This window comes from Mobula hypostoma, chromosome 17 (genome assembly GCF_963921235.1).
Source record: "Mobula hypostoma chromosome 17, sMobHyp1.1, whole genome shotgun sequence".
Lineage (NCBI taxonomy): Eukaryota > Metazoa > Chordata > Chondrichthyes > Myliobatiformes > Myliobatidae > Mobula > Mobula hypostoma.
The window spans coordinates 19,468,569-19,494,725 of record NC_086113.1 but is presented as its reverse complement, the minus strand read 5'-3'; the positions used below and the strand labels follow the sequence as shown (position 1 = coordinate 19,494,725).

Below are 26,157 nucleotides of genomic sequence, written 5' to 3'. Positions count from 1 at the left end.
CAATTCTATTGCATTAGAGTTAACTTTTCTGGTATAAGAAGATGGCTCAACATCTCTAGAGTAATGATGGAAGCTGACAAATGTTTGCCTTGCCAGCAATGCCCATGTTCTAGAAATAAATAAAGAAAAACAGCAGATGGAAGTGCAAAATGATAAAGCTCACAGAAATTGTAACTCACTGGAGAATTTAGAACACACAGCATGTCAGGCAGCATTTGCACAGAGAGAAAAATCAGTTAATATTATAGGACATTGAACTTTCATCAGTTATTTAACTGTCAAAATAGACAAGGGAAGCATCCACTATGACATTCAAAACAGATGACAAAGAAATACATTTATTTCACTCTTATTCCATTTAAATTAACAGAACAAATTACCAACAACAAACATGACCAATGCTGTATTTAGTAAACTTTTGAATTCAAAAATAAAGACCAGCCTCTCAATTACTTTTGAGAAATGGACATTCTGAATGTCCTATGTCCAATGCCCTATATTTCTGAGAGGGAGAAAATAAATGTGCAGACTAACCTGTGGCAGCTCCAGGACAGTGCCATTACAGTGTGTGTGACATCCGGCTGAGAGACCACCGGTGGGAACAAAACACCATTACCTTGAGAAGGTAGATAGCAGATCCTCTAGCACTTGGTGGAAGTGAGATCATACTGTTGCCATCACCATCCTCATCTTCACAGAGTGGACAGGATTGCAACAATGTGCACCTGGCTAACACTAAGCAGAGGTATGATGTAGGTCACGGCAGCATACTGGCTCCAAGTAACCACTGCTTCTGCCATCATGGAAACTGAAAACCCCTCCATCATCTTCTGCACCCCACCTTGGAGGAGACCATTTTTCACCCCCTGGCACGTCAAGTTCCAGACTCTCTCCTGAAAGTGAGGAGAACACCTAGTGGATGATTTCTGTCTCCCGTCGCTCATGCAGGCTTTCTGCCTTGTTGGAAAATGTGCTTAAGCATGTTATTTTGCAACTGCTTCAGCCTTTTCAAGTAGGCAGTCTAAATTGAATAACATCTGAAGAAGTACTTGTGTGACACACCCTCTGAAGAATTGCCCATTTACTGGTTTCCCTAGCATCAGGGCTACCTGGATCTCAGTAGGACCGCCTGGACTGTATACATCCATGCTACCTTCAACAGAGATGTCATCTGAGCAAGTGCATGGAACTGTTCAGTGTAGTCTCCTCCTCTAGGACATGGAATGGGGATTTGTAGGCTTGATGGCAAATCCTGGGATAATCTTAATCCATCCTTGTCAATTGGAAAGTGGTAAGGACTTCCATGCCAGTTGACAAAGATGCCAGGAGTATGGTGAATAATGGAACAGATCTCAGTTTCTATGAGAGCTCAAGTGGTAGATCTTCTCAATCCATGTGCTGCATTTAATCTCTGAGTGAGAGGATGACACAGGTAAGAGGGGCACCTAGAATGGATGAGGTATTCTTAAAACAACACAATACTGGAGGGTTGCAGGGGAAAGAGGGATCCAAAATGCAGGTTAGTTAAAAACATTGTCATCCACCATAAACTTGGATTTATGTGGCACTCCATGTCGCACTTGAACCCACGATTATCAACATCTGCTCCTCTAGTTCAAAAGGGCTTCCTTCCCAACTCGATCTGCTGATGATTTTATAACTTATCCTAGAAGACAGATGGGAAAAGTTACTACAGTATTTGTGTTTTTAGGTGATGGCGTATTTTTGCCTGAGGGGAAAATGCAGCAACGGTGTTAAGTGTTCTGATCTGGTATTGGCAGATGTTTTTTGAGATCTACTGTAATATCAACTGATATTGATGGAGCTGTTAAATGAGGCAGCGGTCAGTTCAGAAGTCATCAATCTGAAATTGCACACTGTGGTCTGGGACCCAATGATGTAATCCAGCAGGTGTCAGTGTTTCCAACAGAGGCCTTGTCAAAAGATATTGAGCTTGTACATCTGATGAAGCAGAGCTGGAATGCACATTTCCAGCACAGGGTATGGCATAGAAAACAGTGTTCCAGAGGCACTCAGAGACAGGCTCACAGCTAAAAGCCTTTTCAGTACAGATGTTAAAGGGCAGGAGAACTTCTGGGCTACTGTACATTATCACTGTAATTCTGAAGCCTTACAATTGATTTCATAAAGACTTAACAGTAAGGTGTAATTTCTTTCAAAACCACCAAGCGGCAGTCATGTTTTCCATTACATTGTGAGCATGACATCATCAAGATAAAATAATCTTAGCCCAATACATTCAATATCAAAGGTTGAGCATCAGTGTCATATTAATTTCGATATAATCAGACAGTGTTAGTGTGGGTGCACTGCCTTATGTGGAGGCACAGTGTGAAACTGGACTGACCCTGACATTCCTTGATTTCAGCCTGGGTAGCAGAGCTAAGTGCAAAGATAGTGTACAATTCTTCCAGCCCAAATAGGTTAAAAGCAGTCCTGATCCTACAAATTGGGTAATGATTGGATTGGCTGACACTGACATCACCGCATTTCACCATCCCATAAGGGGCAACCAAGAAAGCTCTTCTTAGTTTACAAGTCTCTTAAAAGTATGAGATTTTATGACAAATGAAACTGAGACTGCACCTTCAAGCACCATATTTCAAGTGGACAAAGTATGTAACTGTGCCATATTGACAAAAGGAAGGTTTAAACTATTTTGGCAGTGGCACCCAAGGAGAGAACAAGCTGACATAACACTTACTATAAATGAAAATCTTCCCAAGATAAATAGGGAGGATGGCTGTAAATGATAACATTGTCTTTTGCTATAAGATACCCAGGTCCAAATGATCAGGGAGAATGTCCCAATATTTGAAGTAACTTTGCACTAAGCACAATGTAAAGGAGGCTAGGGTGAGCAGAGTAGGGTGGGGGAGTATCAGTCTGTGCACAACTGACATGGTACTTGAGAAGTTGGGGATAGAAGTCGCAAAGACATGAAACAAGGGGGAGGTAGAAATCATTACTGGGCTGAAAATAAAGAGGCCTGAACTAATAAATAATCTTGAACACCAGAGTTCAAATTCTACCATGGCAGTATGAGAATCTGAGTTCATTTAACAAAACGACTGGAAATGTAGAACACCTTATACAAATATTGTTGGATTGTTCTAAAAATCTGTGCTAGTTTACTACCATCCTTCACAGAAGATGCAAGTAATTTCAAATGCAGTGCTGTTTCCACCACTCTGCTCCGTCTAGCAGAATTAGTCCTTACTCTTAATAATTTCTCCTTTTGCTCCTCCCATTTCCTCCAAACTAAAGGTGTAGCTATGGGCACCCGTATGGGTCCTAGCTATGCCTGCCTTTTTGTTGGGTTTGTGGAACAATCTATGTTCCGTGCCTATTCTGGTATCTGTCCCCCACTTTTCCTTCGCTACATCGACGACTGCATTGGCGCTGCTTCCTGCACGCATGCAGAACTCGTTGACTTTATTAACTTTGCCTCCAACTTTCACCCTGCCCTCAAGTTTACCTGGTCCATTTCTGACACCTCCCTCCCCTTTCTAGATCTTTCTGTCTCTGTCTCTGGAGACAGCTTATCCACTGATGTCTACTATAAGCCTACTGACTCTCACAACTATCTGGACTATTCCTCTTCTCACCCTGTCTCTTGCAAAAACGCCATCCCCTTCTCGCAATTCCTCCGTCTCCGCCGCATCTGCTCTCAGGATGAGGCTTTTCATTCTAGGATGAGGGAGATGTCTTCATTTTTTAAAGAAAGGGGCTTCCCTTCCTCCACTATCAACTCTGCTCTTAAACGCATCTCCCCCATTTCACGTACATCTGCTCTCACTCCATCCTCCCACCACCCCACTAGGAATAGGGTTCCCCTGGTCCTCACCTACCACCCCACCAGCCTCCGGGTCCAACATATTATTCTCCGTAACTTCCGCCACCTCCAACGGGATCCCACCACTAAGCATATCTTTCCCTCCCCGCCTCTCTCTGCATTCCGCAGGGATCGCTCCCTACACAACTCCCTTGTCCATTCGTCCCCCTCATCCCTCCCCACTGATCTCCCTGCTGGCACTTATCCGTGTTAGCGGAACAAGTGCTACACATGCCCTTACACTTCCTCCCTTACCACCATTCAGGGCCCCAAACAGTCCTTCCAGGTGAGGCATCACTTCACCTGTGAGTCGACTGGGGTGATATACTGCGTCCGGTGCTCCCGATGTGGCCTTTTATATATTGGTGAGACCCGACGCAGACTGGGAGACCGCTTTGCTGAACATCTACGCTCTGTCCGCCAGAGAAAGCAGGATCTCCCAGTGGCCACACATTTTAATTCCACATCCCATTCCCATTCTGACATGTCTATCCACGGCCTCCTCTACTGTAAAGATGAAGCCACACTCAGGTTGGAGGAACAACACCTTATATTCCGTCTGGGTAGCCTCCAACCTGATGGCATGAACATTGACTTCTCTAACTTCCGCTAGGCCCCACCTCCCCCTCGTACCCCATCTGTTACTCTTTTTAATGCACACATTCTTTCTCTCACTCTCCTTTTTCTCCCTCTGTCCCTCTGAATATACCTCTTGCCCATCCTCTGGGTCACCCCCCCCCGTCTTTCTTCCCAGACCTCCTGTCCCATGATCCTCTCGTATCCCCTTTTGCCTATCACCTGTCCAGCTCTCGGCTCCATCCCTCCCCCTCCTGTCTTCTCCTATCATTTTGCATCTCCCCCTCCCCCTCCAGCTTTCAAATCCCTTACTCACTCTTCCTTCAGTTAGTCCTGACGAAGGGTCTCGGCCTGAAACGTCGACTGCGCCTCTTCCTATAGATGCTGCCTGGCCTGCTGCGTTCACCAGCAACTTTGATGTATGTTGCTTGAATTTCCAGCATCTGCAGAATTCCTGTTGTTTGCGTCCAAATTAGCTCATATTATTTAATTCAAACATTCTCCATCGGATGCTTTAAAGTTCAAAACTGGAAGCACTGGCACTTCCACATAAGCATTTGACAGGCTCTGCACAATTCTGTTATACATACACTTTGTACCATTCTTTTCCACTGGCTCTATTAATAACTCAGTTCCTTGAAAACCGGTGCCACAGGTGGATAGGGTTAATCCATTAATAATTCTTGTCTGTAATAAAGTAGAAGGGATGGACAAACTGATGCAGGAAAAATTATATAAAAAAAACAAATTGCAAACGTTTAATTGTAACGGATGGCAGAGAAAAATATTTACAACACATTCAGCAAAACAATCAATACTGTACAAAAGAAATATACATGCAAAGTAGACTTAAAATGATGAAGAGGCTATAATGCATTTATAAAAATGTGAAGTTTTTGTGTCAAGACATCCAGTTTTGAATTCTTGTTTTCTTTCACATGCAGATTTGTTTCATTTCAGTACAAGTTTATGTTTCACATAAATATATTACATAGTTAAAATACTTTGTTTGGTGCATAGTTTGCATTCCACAACAACCAAGTTGCGACGCAACTCATCACGATCAGATAGAAAGGGCAACTCGCTAAAGAAATGAAATGACTGTATAGTTTGCAGTACGAAGTACGTGTTTTTAATATTTATTACAGATACAACAGAAGTCTTCATAAATAGAGTTGCATAAAATGTTAAAGCCACAACATTGCACATGATATGAATTAAAACATAAAATACAATGAGTGCATTTACAGTACATATTCCCCCTTAACTGCTCTGCAATCTGAATGGCAGGTGCAATTCCACAATCCCCCTCCAGAAATAAAAAGAGCGTCTACGGCTTGGCTCAGGGGGAGGGTTCTAGAATAGCAAACCAGCATTAAAAATACAGACTGAAGGCAAATAACGGTCTCTATACAAGTAAGGCTTATGCATAATCAGAGCAACAGAATTTGTTTCTATCATATGCAAAAGATCCATGGTTAAAGTTGCAGCAGTAAAAACCTGGGCCGTATCTGGCCAAATGCATGGAATTATAATTTAGATACATCAGTGAAGCCACTGGACAGTTTATGACAATTAAAATCAAACGGTTTCTGGGAGCCCACTTAATATTCAGTGGCAAACTTGATTAAAATCAGTGATTGGGGAAATAAATGAAAGGAAAAGTTCATTGCTGGCTAAATTGTAATCAAAATTTAAGTTTTCAGACTTTTTTGTGAAATATAACAATTATGATTTGTTCTTTACATTTTCCAAGATGATGTGTGAAAAACATTTTCCAGCTATTGGAAAAGAATACTGTCAAAATAATGAGAATCCAGCTGGTTGTGTAGAGCTTAAATGGTCCTCTCCACCAGCTTTATATGTTGCATTGGTGGCACTGAATTCCAAGTACTGTCTATGCAAGATTTCTTGGTATGCAATTCCACACAATGACACATGAATATAGCAGCCTATTTTCAGTCAGTTTTATAAAGGAATCAACAGCTGACTGGCTGAAGACACTGTTTCCTACTTTATTGGCAGGTGAAAGAGAATGAGCAAAAAAATCTCCTTTTTAGGGTCACACTCTTGGCAAGAGTCTGCTTTGCAAAAAGTTCTTTATGCTACAAACTGGCCGAACATCATTCTGATGTTTGCGCCGCTCAATGAATGAAGTCAGTCTTGATGTGTTTAGTGTTTCGGTATTTCTCTTGATACCTGACTGTAACCAAGGCTCCTGTAGACACACTGCAGCCGAGGGTCGTTTGTTTGGATCTCCCTGCAGTAAGAAACAAACATAATCTTTGGCAGCTTGACTGATCCCTCTGAAGTAATCATCAGGGAAGCTGAAGTCCAACCGGCAAATGTTCAAACATGTTTCCTCCACACTTTCATCCAAAAAAGGAGACACTCCGCTAAGAAGGACGTAGGTAAGTACCCCAACACTCCATATATCTGATGTGAGACAGGCAGAATTTCCTAAAATAATTTCTGGAGCTGCAAATTCAGGGTTTCCCAGCAACTGGTGAATGTAGTATGTTGTAGTTAGCTGCACGGTATCCCCAAAGTCAGCAAGCTTGATGAGTGGCTTGGCCCTACTCAGGTCCACGAGCACATTTTCTGGCTTTAAATGGTAAAAATGTATAGCTAATTAGTGACAGAAAAGATCATTGCACATTTGAAAAATAAACCAGTAAACTAATCTTTCATTATTAACTAACAAAATATTGTTTAAATTTCAAACTAAGATGCAACATTAGTGACTAACTATATCAGTAATGACACAGAAATGTGAACTTTGATCAACTATAAGGATGAGTTGATGTCACAGACCTTTATATCCAGGTGAGCTATTCTGCAATTATGTAGATACTGTACAGCTTCCAGAGTCTCTCTGAGATATGATGCCACCTTCTCTTCAGTTAGATTTCCCCACTCTATTATATAGTTGAGAAGACAACCTTGGTCTGCTCTGAAAATAACATAGTCAATTTTAATAAAACCAATTTTGTAACTATAGTGAGAAAAAAGATGAAAATAAATTAATTACATTTCATTCCTTCTTTTAACGATTAGTATGCATTGATTCTGAAGCAGCAACTGATATCATCTCACACTACCATTTTTTCTTGATCTTGGTCTAACCGTAAAATGTGCATGGTCTCTAAGGTGATGCACTTTTAACTTTTCTCTTGCTTCCTTTTGTCTTGTGTATGATTGCTTCATGGTTTGCTCAAAGTTGTAAATGCTAAGAATGCAGTTTTGATTTAAACAACCATCTCATTGTAAAGGATGCCAGAGTAAAGCATGACCGTAGCATGATTGAATTTCAAATTCAGTGTGAGAGTGAGAAAACTGTGTTGGAAACTAGTGTTTAAAACCTAAATAAGGCAATTACAATGGTACGCGAACACAGCATATGTCAAGATGCTGGAGGAACTATGTGGATCAGCACCACCGAGTTGACTAAACTGGGAAAATGAGGACAAAGATGGCTAAAATATATATTAGAGCCAGATAACAGCTGTTTAATGCGAAATGTCAGAAATCTGAACAAAGGTATATGCAGGCAAGGAATGATCATCCTTGGCTTTACGAAAGAAATTAAATATGGTATCAAAATAAATAGGAAAAACAGACAATGGTGCAAAGAACAGTAGAAGACAGTAAGATTAGGAGCTTTGTAAAAACCAGCAAAGGATATTGAAAAGTATTATCAAGTAAAAGTTCAAGAATGTGAGTTAACTAGCAAATAACATAAAAGTAGACTGTAACAGCTTCCATAGGTATATTGAGAGAGTAAGCAAAATATACACTGGTTCCCATAAATGAGGCAGAGGAGTTAGTAATGGGAAATCAAGAAATATCAGAGATATTATCTTGGTCTGATCTTCACGTTTGATGACACTACAAATATCCAATAATGATACATAATTAAAGGACCATAGAGAGGTAGGAGCTGAAAGCACAGATTATCACTTGGGGGAGAGGGGAACAACCTCTGGACCTGACAGCTTGCATGCTAAGATATTAAAGAAAATGGCAGCAGAGATAGTTTATGAGACAGCTGCAATACACTAAAATTCCTTGAATTCTTGAGAGGTCCCGAAGGACTAAAAAAAAAATCATGAATTTAACTCGAAGATAAGACAGAGGAAAAAGCAAACACAAAGTCTATTAGCTTAACATCTTTCATTGGGGAAGTGCTGAAGCCTTAGAAGGTAATAGCAGCAAATCATAAACACAAGAGATTTAGCAGATGCTGGAAATCCAGAGCACCACACATAAAATGCCGGAGCTCAGCAGGTCAGGTAGCATCTATGGAAATGAATAAACAGTCGATGTTTCAGGCCGAGACCCTTCTTCAGGACTGGTAATAGCAAGCCATTTACAGAATCATAAGATAGTTAACCTGAATTTATTAAATACAAACAATGTTTGACATGCATTAGTGTTCTTTGACAATATAACAAAATAGATTGATTAGTGGGAATAAGTAGATTTAGTGTAATTGGATTTCCAGAAGACATCTGATGATGTACCATATAAATGGTTACCACACAAAAGCACAAAGGCTTGGAGATGTTATATTGGTTTGCAAATGTGAGTGGTAACTGACAGAGACAGAGTCAGGATAAGTTAGTAATTTTCCAGGGTAGCAAAGCACAAAGATCAGTGCTGGGGCCTCAACTATTAGCTACAGAATCTGTATTGTGGACTGAGTGTACTGTAGCCCAACATACTGATGATAGAAAAATGAACAATTCATCAAGTTGTGAGGACACAAAGTACCTACAAAGGGGCACTGACAGATTAAACGCGAGGGCAAAAAGTTTGTAGATGGAGTATATGTCATTCAAAAGAAGCGAGATGGCAAATTCTGAGGTACATGGTAATCTGGAGATTCAAGTGCATGAAACTCAAAAATCAATTTGCACTAAATAAAAGTGAAGAATCCAACTGCAAATGCTAAAAATCAGAATTAAAAAATAAAAAAAAATGCTGTTTTGACAAAAGATATTGAACCTGAAACTTTAAGTTAGCATACAGGTGCAGGAAGCAGTTATGAAGGTGAATGCAACATTGACATTTATTGCAAGGCGTCTGGAGTATTAAAGATGCTTTGATGCAACCTTACAGGGTGCTGGCAAAACTACACCTGGAGTGCTGCAACACACACAAAGTACTGGAAAAGAATACAGTCGACATTTCCAGTTAAGATCCTTCACCTGGAGTACCGCACATAGTTTCAGTCTCCATAATTGAAGGAAGGATACTCTTGTATTGGAGGCAATATAGGAAGGTTCATTAAGTTGATTCAGTTGACAGGTGAAGTTGAGTAGATTAAGTATTTACTCATTGGAGTATAGATCATAATACACGTAAGGTTCTTAGGGAGATTAACATAATGGATGCTGAGAGGCTGTTCTCCCTCGTGCGGCTATCTAGAAATAAGCAGCCCACAGCTTTGAAATGAAAGGTATCCCATTTCATTATGAATCCTTGTAATTCTCTACCCCAGAGAGTCAAGGAGTGATGAGTGTATTCAAATGGGAGAATGACATAGATGTGGACAACGTGAAAGTCAAGGGCCATGGGGAAACTGCAGGAAACTGCCAGCTGGACCAACCATAATTTTATTAAATGATGGGGGCAAGCTTGAGTGGCCAACAGGCACTATTCCTGCTCCTTATAGTCTTCTGGTAATTTCCGTTAACTCGACATGTTGCTACGCATGACTGAAAGTGAATTCATGGAAATACCTTGCATGTAATTATATTGCAAACAATGCATTTTACAAGAGAAAATGCCCTGCTTTTATTAGGAAAAGATGTGATTTCTTTCATACATTCTCTGCATTCACTCTTAAAAGGATTCTTTTTTTATGACAACTGAATTTCTTTGCTGTTAAACTTTCTGTTTTGAGCCGTTTCATAGTCTGACCCTGATTCACTCATGATGCACTTTTGGAACCACTAATATTGAGCTATAACAATTTAAAACACATAACAGATCTACTTTACTAACCAAAGGTATTATACATTATTCCTACTAAATTACTAAGCATTTAATTCATACCGAGCAAAAAATCAGATTATCAATTAACATATAATACTTTGATGTCCAATTCTTAACATATGAGTACTGCACTTTAACAAAACCAGCACTATAAAATATCTTCTACCATAGCCAAAAACTAGCCCACAGTTTATGTTAAATCCTGTGAATAATCATGAATTCTTAAAAAGTAATTGACAGCTCTATTACAAATTTTAATGCATAAGACCATGATTTATCAAATTCCAACACTCCTTTTCAGTTCTTAACTAATTGTCATTCATCCCATGTGAAATATTAAAATATATTTCCATTGTGTCTTCTACAATGTTCAGAATACTGCACAGATTCCCTCCAGCAGCATATTCAAGTTGTTTTTTTTAAAACCACTCTTTGGGTACACAATCATTCAAAAATTTCCACCATTTTGTTTCTCCTGATCAAAAGAAGTGGAGAACCGTAAGACGAGTAGTCTTTGTTGCAATGCAGTGAAATCCATTTGATAATTTGTGCATGACCTGGTCCTACAAGCAGCTTTAAAGAATGATATAATAAGAACACAATTGTATTAATAAATTATCATTCACTTCCACTGAAATATGCAGACTTGTGTACCCAGAAATAACACCATCAGAAATAACTTTTTTAATAATTAGAAATACTATTGTTCTTTACTGGCTTACCCAAAAGTGTTGAGAAAATATGTTAGGATGACTAACTGAAGGCACTGAATGACTTGGGAGAAGATCAGCTATAGTTCATCAGAGGGATAACTAGGATGCAGGGACATTATAATGGGTAAATTTGACATCCGCTTCCTGAAGATGAAAATAATCAGGTTGATATGATCAGGGATTAAAAATCACTGAGTGGACGAATTGCTCTCCTGCATGAATCATGATAAGGGTAAAATTGTCAGAAAATTTAAGTAAATCCGGGAAATAAACTATCAGTCAAACAGTTGTAGGACGCAAAATATTCTGCTCTGGAATCAGCTGAGGTGGCTAAAAAGGGAAGTAACTGCATGGGAATTGAGTTTGTGAATTGATTAGAGAAAATGCAGAAGAAGAGGAATTAGAAGATAAGGGAAAGTTTTGATAAACTAATGGTAAATTTTGTCATTTTAATCCTAAAAGCATTTAGAAAATTTAGGATTTGCTTACTGAATAGATTATTAACAAAAATAATTAAGTTATTCACAGATGCAGTATACAAGTGCTTGACTTGGCCATGTTTACTTGTCCACAGTAACCAGAGAAGGTTATTGTTGATATAAAATAGAGCATTTCCTTTCACAAACTTGCACACAGTAAAGATGGAGGTTGTGGACATAATTTCATCTCAATAATTCAATTGTTGCAGAAACTGGGTTCATATTATGTAATTTGTATGACAGAGTTACAGTAGTTTTGCAGTTAGTTCAGTTACTGCACATGGGATGATAATATAGACATTTATGTCATTCCATTTAAAACATCTAAAGATAATGCAATTTTGTAATTAATCAACACTGCAAGGATGCTTTCCTTGAGTAATTACGTACTTTTTTTGCATGCAAAACAGTGATATTTAAGCTAGAAAATCAAAGAAAAACTGCAGATGATTGAAATCTGAATGTTGGAAACACTCAGTAGATCAGACAGCGTCTGTGGGGAGAGAAAGAGTTACACTTTCAGGTTGAGGACACTTCTTCAAAAGTGGAAAGGAGAGAAAACAAGTTGGTTGTAAGTTGCAGAGGAAAAGGAGATCATATTCAGTAGAGTTCAGTCAGGATTACCATGGTGATAAACTGCTGATCAAACCATCTGGTTGATGGATTGCAAGCCCAGCTGGAGAGAGTAAAAAATATAGCTGTAGAAATGGGAAGTTCTCAGCGTAACAGGCAGAATGAATGGGAGAGAAAACTAAGTAAATGCTACAGATAAAAAACTTTATATCAGAAATATTAGAGAATGGCACAGTAGCGTAGCAATTAGTTTTACACTACAGTATTACAGTGGCAGTGACCTGGGTTCAATCCCATCACTGTCTGCAAGGAGTATGCACGTTTCCCCCATGATACTATGTAAGTTACCTCCGGGTGCTCTGACTTCCTCTCACATTCCACAGGTTAGTAGCTTGATTGGTCACATTGCTATAATTGGGTGGTATGGCCTCACTGGGCCAAAAGGGCCTGCTACCGTGCTATATCTCTAAATACTGTAAATAAAGAATTGGCTTGTCTGATACAAACAGAGAAGGTTACAGGGAATTGTTTAATTTGATATTGACTCCGCATGTCCATAACATGGCTGTTGAAGGTGCTGTTCCTCAAGTTTACAGTGGGCCTTCATGGAAGTGCAAGAAGCTGCAGAGTAGGGATGGGATCAGAAATAGAGAGAAAAGCAACAGGAAGTTCACTCCCTAGTGATTGAACAAAGGTCCTGAATGGTGAGAAGGATGAGACACAGAAAAAGCAGGGTTGCCAGGAGAAAAGGAGCAGTTGGTTGCGATGGAAGTGACTGACTGCATATTTTTATTGTATCCATGCAGAGTGAAATGCTGACACTTCTACGGGTCAGCTTATTCTGGTGGCAATCTGAAAATTATCCATTGGCTGATTTTACCCAGGTGCTCCACTGAACTGCGGGAAATCTCAATTCTAGGCAGTTTCTAGAGTAGGTTACATGGTCGGCAAAGCATTGTGGGCCAAAGGGTCTGTAATGTGCCGTAGATTCTCTATGTTTTGCTGTTAATACCAAAGCTATCTTTGTGGAAAATAGCCGTGGTTTAAATCTAAAATATAAAAAACATCTTGAGATGTTTGAGGTTGCACAGGAAGTATTGTGTTTATCGTTGGTCACAGTGCTCTATGAAAGATGCTATTATTGCTGGAAAAAGATCCAATTTTTGAGGAGATTACCAGAACATGAGGGTAGAGGTAAGGCAGGCTAGGACTTTATTCCTTGGAGCAGAGCAGAATGGTGACTTTACAGAGTTGCTTAAAATCATGAGGGGCATAGACAGGGTGTATACAGTATTATTATTCCAGAACTGGAAGGCATAGGTTTCAGATGAGAGGGGAATGATTCAGAAGGAATGAGAGGGCACATTTTTAACACAAAAGGTGGTGGGTATCTGTAATGAACTGCCAGAAGAAGTGGTTGAGGCTGGCAAAATAACATTTAAAAGATATTTGAACAGGATCAAGAGGTGCTGCAGATCTTCAGCAACACTCACACACAATGCTGGAGGAACTCAGCATCAATGGAGGGAGATAAACAGTTGACATTTCGGGCTGAGACCCTTCACCTTGGATACAGTCTGACCTGATGAGTTCCTACAGCATTTTCCCTGTGTCTTTTGGACAGGTACATGGTAAGGCCGTAAGGGATATAGGTCAAACACAGGGAAATAGGACTATCTTAGATAGCCCCATTTTAATGTTTTGGGCCTAAAGTGCTGCTTTCATGCTGTATAACTTCACATATCTCCCTTTTTGTTCTGTTGAGAAGCTGCTAAAATCAAAGCAGCGTGTGATTTTAACGACCTCTCAATGAGAAAAAGGAAAGACTTTTTGCTGATTTGCAACACAATAAAAAAACTTAAGAATCTGCAATGTCTCAATTCATTTTTTTAGTATCCTTCCAATTAGAATTGTTAGTAGTCAACATGTTTTTACCAGATTAAATGTGCTATATTGTTATCAAAAGAGATTAGCAGTGTTCCTCTAAATGTTTCTCTTTCAGACATTTATTCATCTCTAAACTTAAGATTATGATACCGGTCATAATGTTCAAATTTATGAAAGAAAATCTTAGTAATTATCTGTGGAAGCCACTTTCCTTTTAAACAATGCAGATGAGATACATCAAGCATGTTAGCACAGAAGTTCAATCTCACTATTCATTAAACCCTAGAATCAAAACAAGTCATGATATTCCAGTCTAGTTAAATTATTTGACCTTGGCATCATTTGATGTATTGCAACACCGCCAATATGTGCATATGAATGTTTGCTCATTACCCTTTTTTTGAACAGAAAGCAAATTTTGCCTGAAAGTTGGTAGCATAGTTTCAATTAATATTGATGTATTTAAAAACTATATCAAACATTAATCCATCCTTGGTAATCTGTAATCTTCAACAAAATAGCATCTACCACTTTATTAAAGTAGAAAATTACATGGAATCATAAAACGCTTAACAAAAAAAAGGATAAAATTTTCATGATCTTGTTTTCTTGCATATGCTTTCTTTTCTTTCAGTAGTTGCTCTTAAGAGTTTGCTGAGGCACCATAGAGCATACTGCACCATCTATAAAATCTGTTTTCCAGCAGATTCAGTGTGAAACTTCGACTGTTTACCCTTTTCCCTAGTTGCTGTCTGGCCTGTTGAGTTCCTTCAGCATTTTGTGTGTGTTGCACTGATTTCTAGCTTCTACAGATTTTCTCTTGTTTGTGATTCATCACAGAGATGTTATCAACTTAGGATGAGAAAATATATGAATAATATTATACCTAGTAAGCTAAACTAATGATGATCTGAGAAAAATACAGAACTAGATCAAATACCCTTCAATGAATATCTCAAAACACTGCGAATACATGCAGTATCATTCATTTTTCATGAGCATAAAGTTATTTTAAAAATCGATTAACTAAAGATTGTGTTGTATTCACATTATAGAAAGAATTCCTTAAAGGTCTGAAATTCTCTGGTATGCCAATATGGTTTGCTAGATCTTTATTAAAGAACTGGAAATAGTCTTTTGGCACAGTATTTCACAGAAAGTCAGAGAAAGTGGAATCTCTTTCAGAATTACAATGTTGTGAAGCTGGCAATATATTCTGATAAACTGTCTCTCCTGCTTCTAAATAAAATAATGAACAAAGGTACAAGAAGATTATGATAACCACTTACAGTTCTAGTATGACTATATAACTGGATGAAGTTTCATAGACATCCAGAAGACTAATGAGTTGGGGATGCTGAAGGCTCTGCATGATTCCAAGTTCATGAATAACCTGGTCCCGTTTCATCATTTTTTTGTTGATGAACTTTGCAGCCACCTCCTCTTTCGTTCCTTTTTGGTCGCATCTTTTAACCACAGAAAATCTTCCTCTAAAGTAAAAAGAGTATTTTAGTTGTCTTCTGCATAGCACCAGGTTTACGTTCTTGAACCAACTGATACAACTCTAATCATTACTTCAGTTTCACAAGACTATGGCCACTTTGCACTATCATGGCCTTCATTTATTTTTTTGTTCTAAATGTATTCTTTCTTTTTAAAATGTGTATAATTTAGCTTTAATTAATGGTTTTCTTGTGAATGTTTTCTTTTCGATGCTATATGCCTGTGATGCTGCTGTTTTTTTTATTGCATCTGCCCAGTACACTGAACAGACAAAGTTTATACAATTGAAAACTGTGCCTTTCTAATATTCCACTACATGGTTATTCAATAATACACCTGGCCATGTAATCAACCAATTCTCTGAACTCAGAGAAATGCTTGATTACAGTTCTCCAAGTTTTAAGAATACTGAACCTTTAAAAGATTATTTGTGAAATTAAAGAACCTGACTATATCTAAGAGTAAAGACAAGAGATAGTTCATTGCAAAACTTATAAATAACATTAAAGTCTCCAGAATTATCCATTTCCAAATTTAAGCTAATTTATCTGAATTACTTATTTTAAATGTAAATGAAAAATTCTTACAAGTGTAGTATTTTCTCTAACATTATTTCAACAGCATGTCTGTTACTCTCTTTTTATAATATTGCTCCATAGTAATTAACCTCAATTTTCCAAACATGCTCCAATCTGTTTCCATATTAATAGGTTCATTGCCCTGTGACACAAAATTCACAGGATACCAGAGTAACATCACTGCTATTAATTCAAATATATAGAAACAAACATCTATTTCCCCATGAGTAAGGATAACAGCATTTTGGAGAATATTTTACCACTGATGAACATGCCTCTTCTCTTCTGTGCAGTTCTAACTTCTATAAACTTCTGGCTTGCTGTAAACTGGAGCAACTTCTCTTGGAGAAAAGTGGAATTACAAATCTAAATAATCCTACAGGTTTTTCATAATTCACTGCTCCAGCTTTGTCTGTTGCACTTGGTGGTTTTGATGTGGCATGCTCTACATTGGAGGGACCAAGCTTAAACCAGACCTTTTTATGAAGCACCTGTGTTCTGTCCACTATGGCTTCCAGCTCCATATCATTATAACTCTCCCTCCACATTTCACATATCAACATGCCTATCCTCAGCCTTTTTCACCGAGACCAAAAACAAATTGGAAGAAAAGCATCTCATATTCCACCCAGGTAGCCTTCAACCCAATGTAAGCCTTGTCTCCTGCTCCACCAAGGCTCTTCCTCTCTCTGTCTCCCCTTTTCCTTCTCTTCGCTCTTTGTTATTTATATCCCACCATCCCCGCCTGGTTGCACTTGTCCATCACCCACACATCTATCTATCTGTTTCTTTTTCTCCCTCAGCCTACCCTTCCCAAACCCACCCTCATCTGCTTCTATGTCCATGATTCCACTTTCAGCCTCTATCTCTAACCTTTCTCTCCCCTAACCACATCTGGGTCCACCTGCCCAATCTTTTTACCTTATTTGTTTCCACCCGCCATCCACCAGCCCCTGTCTCAAACTTCCCATCTCTCCCTCCCCACTTGGCTCCATCTGTCCATCTTTCCCCGCTTCATCTGGTTGTACCCATCATCTCAACTCACCCCCACCTTCTGTCCTGGCTATTATCCCTCAACACTCTCAGTCCTCATAAAAGATCTCAACCTGAAATATTGACCATCCTTTTGCCTCTGCAGATGCTGTTTCAGCTGCTTGGTTCTTCCAGTCTTTTATTCTTTTGCAGGAAATTCCTGAATGTGCAGTTTCCTGTGCTGCCATAATTTTCTACATTCCGTGTATAATAATAAACTAATTCAGTATGAATTTATTAATAACCACTGTTTATCAAAACAAATAAAAGGTGCTTCATGTGATAGTTCACAAAATCCCTAGAAAAATACTGAGTGGATTGTGAATTGTCAAAGATAAAAATGGAGTCAGTGGGCATTATAAGAAAGGCTACCTGCCAATCTCTGCTATTTCAGTGTAAACAGAATCAAAGTTATCCTTCCAGATGATCCTTCTTCCGTCACTACGTGGTCCTAAATTTGGAAAAAAAAGAGAAAACGTTTTACCATTAATCATAGATGCTTTAAAAATCTGGCTACCCTTTGGGAACAGATTAACTGCACAATAGCAACAAGGTTTGACAGGTTACTGGCTGAAAAGGTGAAACTGAAGTCATGTTAATCTGGAGGGATATGAGGAAATATAAATTTATAATAACAAAGGATTTAGAATATTCTAAAGGAAGTGGGAAAGTAAACTTCAAACCTGTGGAAGAGATAGAATATGAGAAAGAGCAGAAATTTTTGTGGTGAAAGGGAAAACAGACCAGTCATTATTATTTGCAAGGTCACCTCAGATTACATGAATGTTTCAACACTACAACAGTTTATTCAAATCAAAATAAATAAAGTTACTTACGTCAGCAAGTAGCTTCAATTTCCCTACATTCACCAACTATTTCTTCATTTAACTGGTCCCTTTGTTACCTGGATTTCCAGATAGCCTTTAACTTATCCTGGCTTCCTCTCCAAAAGACGGCATAATTTTCTACTTCATTCAGGGCAACTTTGTTTGTTTGTTTGTCTGTTTATTTATTTCACACAGAAAATGATAGACAGCTGGAATGCTCTGCCAGGGATGATTGTGCAGACAGATAGAACAGTAGTGTTTAAGAGGCTTGTAGATAGGCAGATGAAAGGAGAGATATAGACAGAAGGGATTAGTTTAGCTGAGCACTTGACTGCTAATTTAATTAGTTCTGCACTATATTGTGGGCCATAGGGCCTGTTCCTGTTATGTGCTGTTCTAGGTTCTACTCTCACTGGCTCATCACAAGATTCAACTTAGTCCACTGCTCCTTCAATTAGCACGTGCACTTCCAGAATTCAGCACGCACATTCCACCCCTACAAAATGTCACGGCATTTTATTGCATTAAAAACTCTTTGGCCTGAAGCCAATTGTAAAAGAATCGCTCTCGTTTTCAAAGATCTTGATTCCCTGAATACTCTGAAATTTATTGATCTCTGTTTTGAATTAAATCAGTTACTGAGTCTAGCATACAGAATTCCAGAGATTCACATCTCAGAAATGTCTTCTCATCTCAGTCCTCAAGTTTCCCCTCATTCTGAGAATTCACAGTAAACATTATCAAAGTCCATATATATCACTATATACTACTCTGAAATTCATTTTCATTCACAGTAGATACAACAGGATCAATGAAAAACTACACACAAAAGGTGGAAAACAACCAATGTTTAAAAGATGACAAATAAGACAAATACAAATAATAATAAATAAATAAATAATAAATAACATTGAGAACATAAGTTGTAGAGTCTTTGAAAGTGAGTCTATGTGATCCTTTTGTTAGCTGAAACCTTTTGGCCAGTCTACAGAAACTGGAAGGTTTAAGGAGATGTCAAGTCATGGTGCTAAACCCCAGAGAATTCAGGCCTAGTTTTATTTGGTTTCTCTTCAAACAACATACAAATCACTCCTGAATCAAGTCACAAAGTTCTTATACAATTGCAGTAGGTGTCTGTGTTCAATTTCTATTATAATAAAGATCCACAATACTGTAATCACTATTTTGATTAAATCTAAGGACATGTCTTTAATACTTACTGGCAGATAATGGGCATTTCTAACAAGGCCAGTGGTGACTTGCCCTGATACTGAACTTAAGAGTTGAGAGTGTTGCTATCAGATTGGAGTCATGTTAAAGTCACACTGGCAGAGATGACAGACCACCCTCCCCATGTGCATTAACAAACCACCCAGCCTGCACTCCCAACATTTATTAATACCAGGTTCCTCATAAAGAGAATTAAAAAAATGTATTACTGCTCTGGATCCCAAACTGGAAGACCACAATCTATGTGGATCTGTGATAACATCTCCTCCTTGCTGACAATCAACACGGGTGCACCTCAGGGGTGTGTGCTTAGCCTACAGCTCTACTGTCTATATACCCATGACTGTGCAGCTAGGCATAGCTCAGATACTACCTATACATTTGCTGTTGATACAACAATTGTTGGTAAAATCTCAAGTGGTGACGAAAGGGCATACAGGAGTGAGATATGCCAACTAGTGGAATGGTGCCACAGCAGCAACCTGGCACTCAGCGTAAGACGAAAGAGCAGAATGTGGACTTTTGGAACGATAAGACGAAGGAACACATACCAATCCTCATAGAGAGATCAGAAGTGGAGAGAGTGAGCAGTTTCAAGTTCCTGGGTGTCAAGATCTCTGAGGATATGGTCCCAACTTATCAATGCAGTTGTAAAGAAGGCAAGACAGTGGCTATACTTCATTAGAAGTTTGAAGAGATTTGGTATGTCAACAAATAAACTCAAAAACTTCTATAGATGTACCGTGGAGAGCATTCTGACAGGCTGCATCACTGTCTGGTATGGAGGGGTCTACCGCACAGGACCGAAAGAAGCTGCAGAGGGTTGTAAATTTAGTCAGCTCCATCTTGGGTACTAGTGTACAAAGTACCCAGGACATCTTTAGGGAGTGCTGTCTCAGAAAGGCAGCGTCCATTATAAAGGACCTCCAGCACCCAGGGCATGCCCTTTTCTCACTGTTACAATCAGATAGGAGGTACAGAACCCTGAAGGCACACACGATTCAGAAACAGCTTCTTCCCTTCTGCCATCCAATTTCTAAATGGACATTGAACCCTTGGACACTACCTCACTTTATTTAACATATATTAATTCTGATTTTTTGCACAATTTTTAATCTATTCAATATACATATACAGTTATTTATTTATTTTCTTCTATATTATGTATTGCATTGAACTGCTGCTGCTATTTTAACAAATTTCACGTCACATTCCGGTGATAATAAAGCTGATTCGGATACTAAATATGCCTTGGTGGGATCTGAATGGTACCCACTAGATTATTGGTCCATTAATTGACCACAATAACCACAGTATTCCAGTACTACTGTCATATCATGAAAGCTGTGCTAATAGGATACCACATTTGATCATATGTGCCAGAATTTACAGTTCACTGCTTCCGGAAAGAGACATTAATCAGTCACATATTATGGACTCACAGGAGTATCCTTTATGCACTTTATGATTAATATGCTTTACAGATTATTGGATGGAATTGTGTCCCTGCTTTCCAGCTCGACCTAAACCTCTCACTCCTTCAGTTAAACTGTAAGGCAGTAATATTTCAGAAACAAAAAGCAATGATGAAATGGCAGAGTAGAATTGATGGGCCAAATTGCCCAATTCTGTTCCTGTAGCTTATGGTCTTATAATATTTGGGGTATACTAGAGAAAACTATTGGAAAATGCTTTCGAATCACACCATCTGAAAAGACAGCAACATGTCATAAAATCCCAATGAAAAATACTTGAAATAATTTCTTATAGCATCAACATAGAATGTCAAAAATCTCACCTAGAACTCGCAGAATTGCAGAAGATGAAGCTGATCCCACATCATTTACAGCCACACATGTGTAAGTGCCGTCATCATCAGTGGTCACATTCAATATTTTAAGTGTAGCTTCACCAGAATCACTGAAATCAACATTATACAACACAATTAATTCATTAGTTGAGAAATTTGCTTGAAAAACATGAATACATTTCTCCTAGTCTTTACCTGTACATAATACTGTTACGGCCATCATTGCTCAAGATGCTGTGGTCTGGGGCCTTCCACGTTATCATAGCTTTGGGACGACCACAGACTTTGCATTTCAGAGTAACCGTCTCCCCAATCTCACAGGATACATCTGTCAGTGGGCTGATGAATTCAGGGGGAACTGAGGGAAAGGAGTAATTTACAGAATTAAGCATGGTTGCAGGAAAGAGTTAAAGCATTATGCCATATGAAATCTATGCTAATTAACCCCAAAGAACAAGAGCTATTGTTCAAGTGTCAAAGATCAAGGGAGCGCTGAAGGTCAAAATGACAGAGGAAAGTGGGAGAAGGCCAAATGAACCACCTGTTCATCAGGGCTGTCCTGATCATGGTCTCAACTTCATTCTTTTGTTTGTCTCCTTAATCCTCAATTCCATTTGCTCCAAAACATTGTTTCAGCTTTTAATAATTGATTCACTCTTTAGAGTGCACTAAGGCAGAGAACTCCAAATATTTATGAGCTTCAGAGAAAATAACTTCTTGTCATTTTTATGGAAGATTGTATACTCTGAAATGTACAAACTTTGTCTAAAACAGGTAGTATTCAGAATGGCCAACCTTAGACTGAATTATCTACAAATGGAGGAAATTCAGCACTGCTGCTACTCCCCCTAGGAGTGGGCATCCTGCAAAAATCACACCAAGAGCACAACACGCAATGCTGAAGGAGGTGAAAAAGAACCCAAAGGTAACAGCAAAAAGCCTTCAGAAATCTCCAGAACTCGCTAAAGTCTCTGTTCATGTGTCCACTATAAGAACAATATTGAACTAGAACGGTGTTCATAGAATGACACCATGGAGGAAACCACTGCTCTCCAAAAAAAAACCATTTGGATATTCCACAATGCTTCTGGGACAATGTTCTCTGGACAAAAAAATGAATTTTTGAATATGTTTCAAAGAAAAAGGGCACTGAACGCCAACATCAAAACATCATCCCAACTGTGAAGCATGGTGGAAGGAGCATCATGGTTTGGGGCTGCTTTGCTATCTCAAGACCTGGACAACCTGCAACAATGAATTCAAAATTTTATCAAGACACTTTACAGGAGAATGTCAGGGTAGCAGTTCGTCACCTGAAGCTTAATAGAAGTTAGATAAGCAACAAGATAACGATCTGAAACACAAAAGTAAATCAACAACAGAATGGTTTAAAAAGAAGAAAATTCGTGTTTTGAAATGTCCAAGCAGGGTCCAGACTTTAACCTATTGAGAAGCTGTGGCATGCCCTGAAGAGGGCTGTCCATACAAGGTATTCCAGAAATATTGATGAACTGAAACAGTTTTGTATGGAGGAAATGGTTTAAAATTCCTCCTTGCCGTTGTGCAAGGCTGAACAACAGCTACTGGAAACGTTTGGTGGAGGTTATCACTGCTAAAGGAGGCTCTACCAGTTAATAAATGCAAGGGTTCACTAAGGGCACGAAAAGTACAATTGTTTTGTGTGCTATTAGCTTTGGCACATTGTGTTTGTCTATGAAGATTAGACCACATTTTATGAAAAATTAATGCAGAAAACCATGTAATTGCAAAGGGTTCACAAACTTTTTCTTGCAACTGTACACTATAGTTAAGACTGCAACATCTAAAGGATATAACTGCAGAACCAATAAGTCACCTAAATCATTAACACGGGGTGTAAATAATTGAGCACTTGGTTCTGATTTTGTGATACACTATTAATATAATAACCAACTTTATTTCTACATTCTATTTACTGCCCTCCCACTAAGCCCTAAGTTTGCTAGCTTCATTAGATCCTCCTTATACATAACCCCACTGGAAACATCGTCATAAGAGCTTACCACATTTCTAATTTTGTTTAATAAAATAGTGCAGAATGACATTTCTTAGTGCCTTTTTCTAATATTAAAACATTCCAGTATTTTTAGGTTAATAGCTCAACAGTTCCTTGTGATTTTTACCTTCCCTTCTTTAGTAACCGTACATCTACTTCCAAACTACTGGGCTATCACTAATGCACCAATATTCTTTACAGTCATCTCTTTTCATAGGACTGAGAATGTCCTGCTCAGGGCAGTTATCTGATTTTAGTCCTTTTAATTTGTTCAGTACTTTTTCATTGGGAAGATTAATTACTTTAAGTATCCTATTTTATCACTGGACCCTCGGTTTACTCTACAGTGAAAAAAAGACATAAAATACGTTTAGCTTCTTTGTTCTCCATTATGATTTCTGTTCACATTGTCTCCATGCGACTCATATTTATTGCCATGCTCTCCTTTTTACATACTGATGGGAGCTTTTTACTTTGTGTGCTAATTTACTCTCATATTTTAACTGATGCTGCCTTGCTGATGTTTAAATCATCCATTGCTAATTTTCAAAATTCGCCCAGTCCTTAAACTTTCCATGCATTACTCACACCACTGCAAATCTCTTCTTTTAACCTAATAAACACTTTTAGGAATAGATGAATCACTTGTTCTGTATTAATTTTATTTCTGAATGGAATATATAGTGATTGAAGTTATGAACTATTTGTGTAAATGACTGCGTGTCTTCATAATCTAAATATTGTTATCTTGTGGCAAATAATTATAATTTCCCAATTCACTTTAGTCATTTTTGCACTCTAATTAGCCTCATAAATATTCAAGACTCTAGCTTCCAACTGAGTTATATTCCTTTCAAGCTATAGGTTCTCTAGAGGATCCTTAACTGTGAGATTGCTAATTGGCCACATCTAATTATAGATGACAATATTTAAAGTAGCCTGTTGCCAGGTTGATTTCATGACATATTGTTCAAGAAAACTGTTCAAAGTGCACTCAGTGATTTCATCAATCAAACTAATTTTGCCAATTTGGCTTGCCCAGTCTGTATGAAAATTGGAGGCTCTGCATTTATGGTATTATTTTTATTAAAAGCTTCTCTTATATGAGCATAGCAGCATATTAGTGAACACAGCCCAGTCTATCACGAAAACCAGTCTCTTTTCTTCTTCTGTCCACACTTCCTACTGCCTCAGTAAAGGAGCCAACATAATCAATGACCCCACCCACCTTCTCCCCTCTTTCGCTGGGTAAAAAATACAAAAGCTGGAGAACACATACCACCAGTCTCAGGAACAGCTTCTGTCCCACTGTTATAAGAGTGTTGGATCTCTTGTATGATAAACTCGATCTCTCTGTCTACGTCATATAGGCCTTTGCACTGTATTTGTCTATCTACACTGCACTTTCTCTGTATAATATTTTGCTCTGCATTCTGTTATTATTTTCCTTTTGTACTACCTCGATGTATTACGTGTACATGATCTGTCTACATGGCAAGCAAACAAACTGTATCTCAGCACGTGACAAAAATAAACTTATTAATAATCGTTTATTATGCGCCATGCCGTATCCGTGGGCAATCATAGTCTTTCCATGACCATGATTGTTCTTGGCAAATTTTTCTTCAGAAGTGGTTTACCATTACCTTCTTACGGACAGTGTCTTTACAAAACAGGTGACCCCCAGCCATTATCAATACTCTTCAGAGATTGTCTGCCAAGGCGTCAGTAGTTGCATAACCAGGACTTGTTATATGCACCAGAGTTGGGCGCGCTGTGGATCGGGGGATGGGGGGGGGAGGAGTGCAGTAGCAATAGGGGATTCCACAGTTACACGAGATTCTGGGGACATGAGACACCCAGATGGTATATTGTCTCCCAGGTGTCAAGGTCAGGGACGTCTCGGATCGGGTCCACAGCATTCTAATGGAGTAGGGTGAGCAACCAGAAGTCCTTGTACATACTGGCACCAATGACATAGGTAGGAAAAGGGAGGGGGCCCTGAAGAGAGAATTTAGAGAGTTAGGTAGAAAGCTGAAAAGCGGGACCTCCAAGGTAGTAATCTCTGGATTGCAGCCTGTGCTACACATCAATGAGAGTGAGAAAAGGATGATTTTGCAGACTAATGTGTGGCTGAGGAATTGGTGCAGGGAGTAGGGCTTCAGATTTCTAGATTATTGTTAACTCTTCTAGGGTAGGTATGACCTGTACAATAGGGATGGGATACACCTGAAACAGAGAGGGACCAATATTTTTGTAGGCAGGTATGCCAGAGCTGTTGGGGAGGGTTTATACAGTCCTCCGAACAGAAGCCAGGATGTGGGGTAAATTATGAGATAGAAAAGGCTTGTCAAAAGGGTAATGTTAGAATAGTCATGGGGGATTTCAATACGTAGGTAGATTGTAAAAGTCAGGTTGGTGCTGGATCCCGAGAGAGAATTTGTAGAATGCGTACAAGATAGCTTTTTAGAGCAGCTTGTGGTTCAGCACACTCAGGATTCACCAATCAGCTTCCTAGCGCTTTACTTAACCCCTCCCCCACCTTCTTGCTCTGACCTCATCTTTTTTCCCAGTCCTGACAAACAGTCTCGGCCTTTAACATCAACTGCTTACTCTTTTCCATAGATACTGCCTGGCCTGCTGAGTTCCTCCAGCATTGTGTTGCTTGGATTTCTAGCATCTGCAGATTTTCTTGTGTGTGTAAAGGGAGCCTTTTCTGGTTGACTGGCAATGACTAGTGGTGTTCTGCAGGAGCTGGCGTTGGGACTGCTTCTTTTTAGGTTATATGTCAATAATTTGGATGACGGAATTGATGGCTTTGTGGCCAAGTTTGTGGACATTGAGGAAGCAGGGAAGCCGCAGAAGACTTGGACAGATTATGAGAAAAGGCAAACAACTGGCAGATAGAATACAGTGTCAGGAAGTGTATGGTCATGCACGTTGGTAGAAGGAATAAAAGCCAAGACTATTTTCTATATGGAGAGAAAATTCAAACATCCGAGGTGCAAACGGACTTGGGGAGTTCTCGTGCAGTATTCCCTAAAGGTTAAGTTGCAAG

General features: G+C 38.9%; 1 protein-coding gene across 5 annotated transcripts in view; it reads right to left on the bottom strand.

The window, feature by feature from the left end:
• Positions 1 to 5,194: 5,194 nt before the first annotated feature.
• Positions 5,195 to 26,157, bottom strand: part of LOC134357872 (triple functional domain protein) — a 345,138-nt gene continuing 324,175 nt past the window's right edge. For 4 of the 5 annotated variants that reach the window (XM_063069598.1, XM_063069600.1, XM_063069599.1 and 1 more), the window contains 6 exons: positions 21,260 to 21,422; positions 21,053 to 21,174; positions 17,570 to 17,648; positions 15,374 to 15,574; positions 7,247 to 7,385; positions 5,195 to 7,037 (listed from right to left, as the gene is read on the bottom strand). In XM_063069598.1, coding sequence (XP_062925668.1) covers positions 6,495 to 7,037; positions 7,247 to 7,385; positions 15,374 to 15,574; positions 17,570 to 17,648; positions 21,053 to 21,174; positions 21,260 to 21,422 — 1,247 coding nt within the window. In that variant the 3' untranslated portion in view covers positions 5,195 to 6,494. Of the gene's footprint in view, positions 7,038 to 7,246; positions 7,386 to 15,373; positions 15,575 to 17,569; positions 17,649 to 21,052; positions 21,175 to 21,259; positions 21,423 to 26,157 lie in introns of those variants that run through there. The other variant, XM_063069602.1, reaches the window with a different exon arrangement.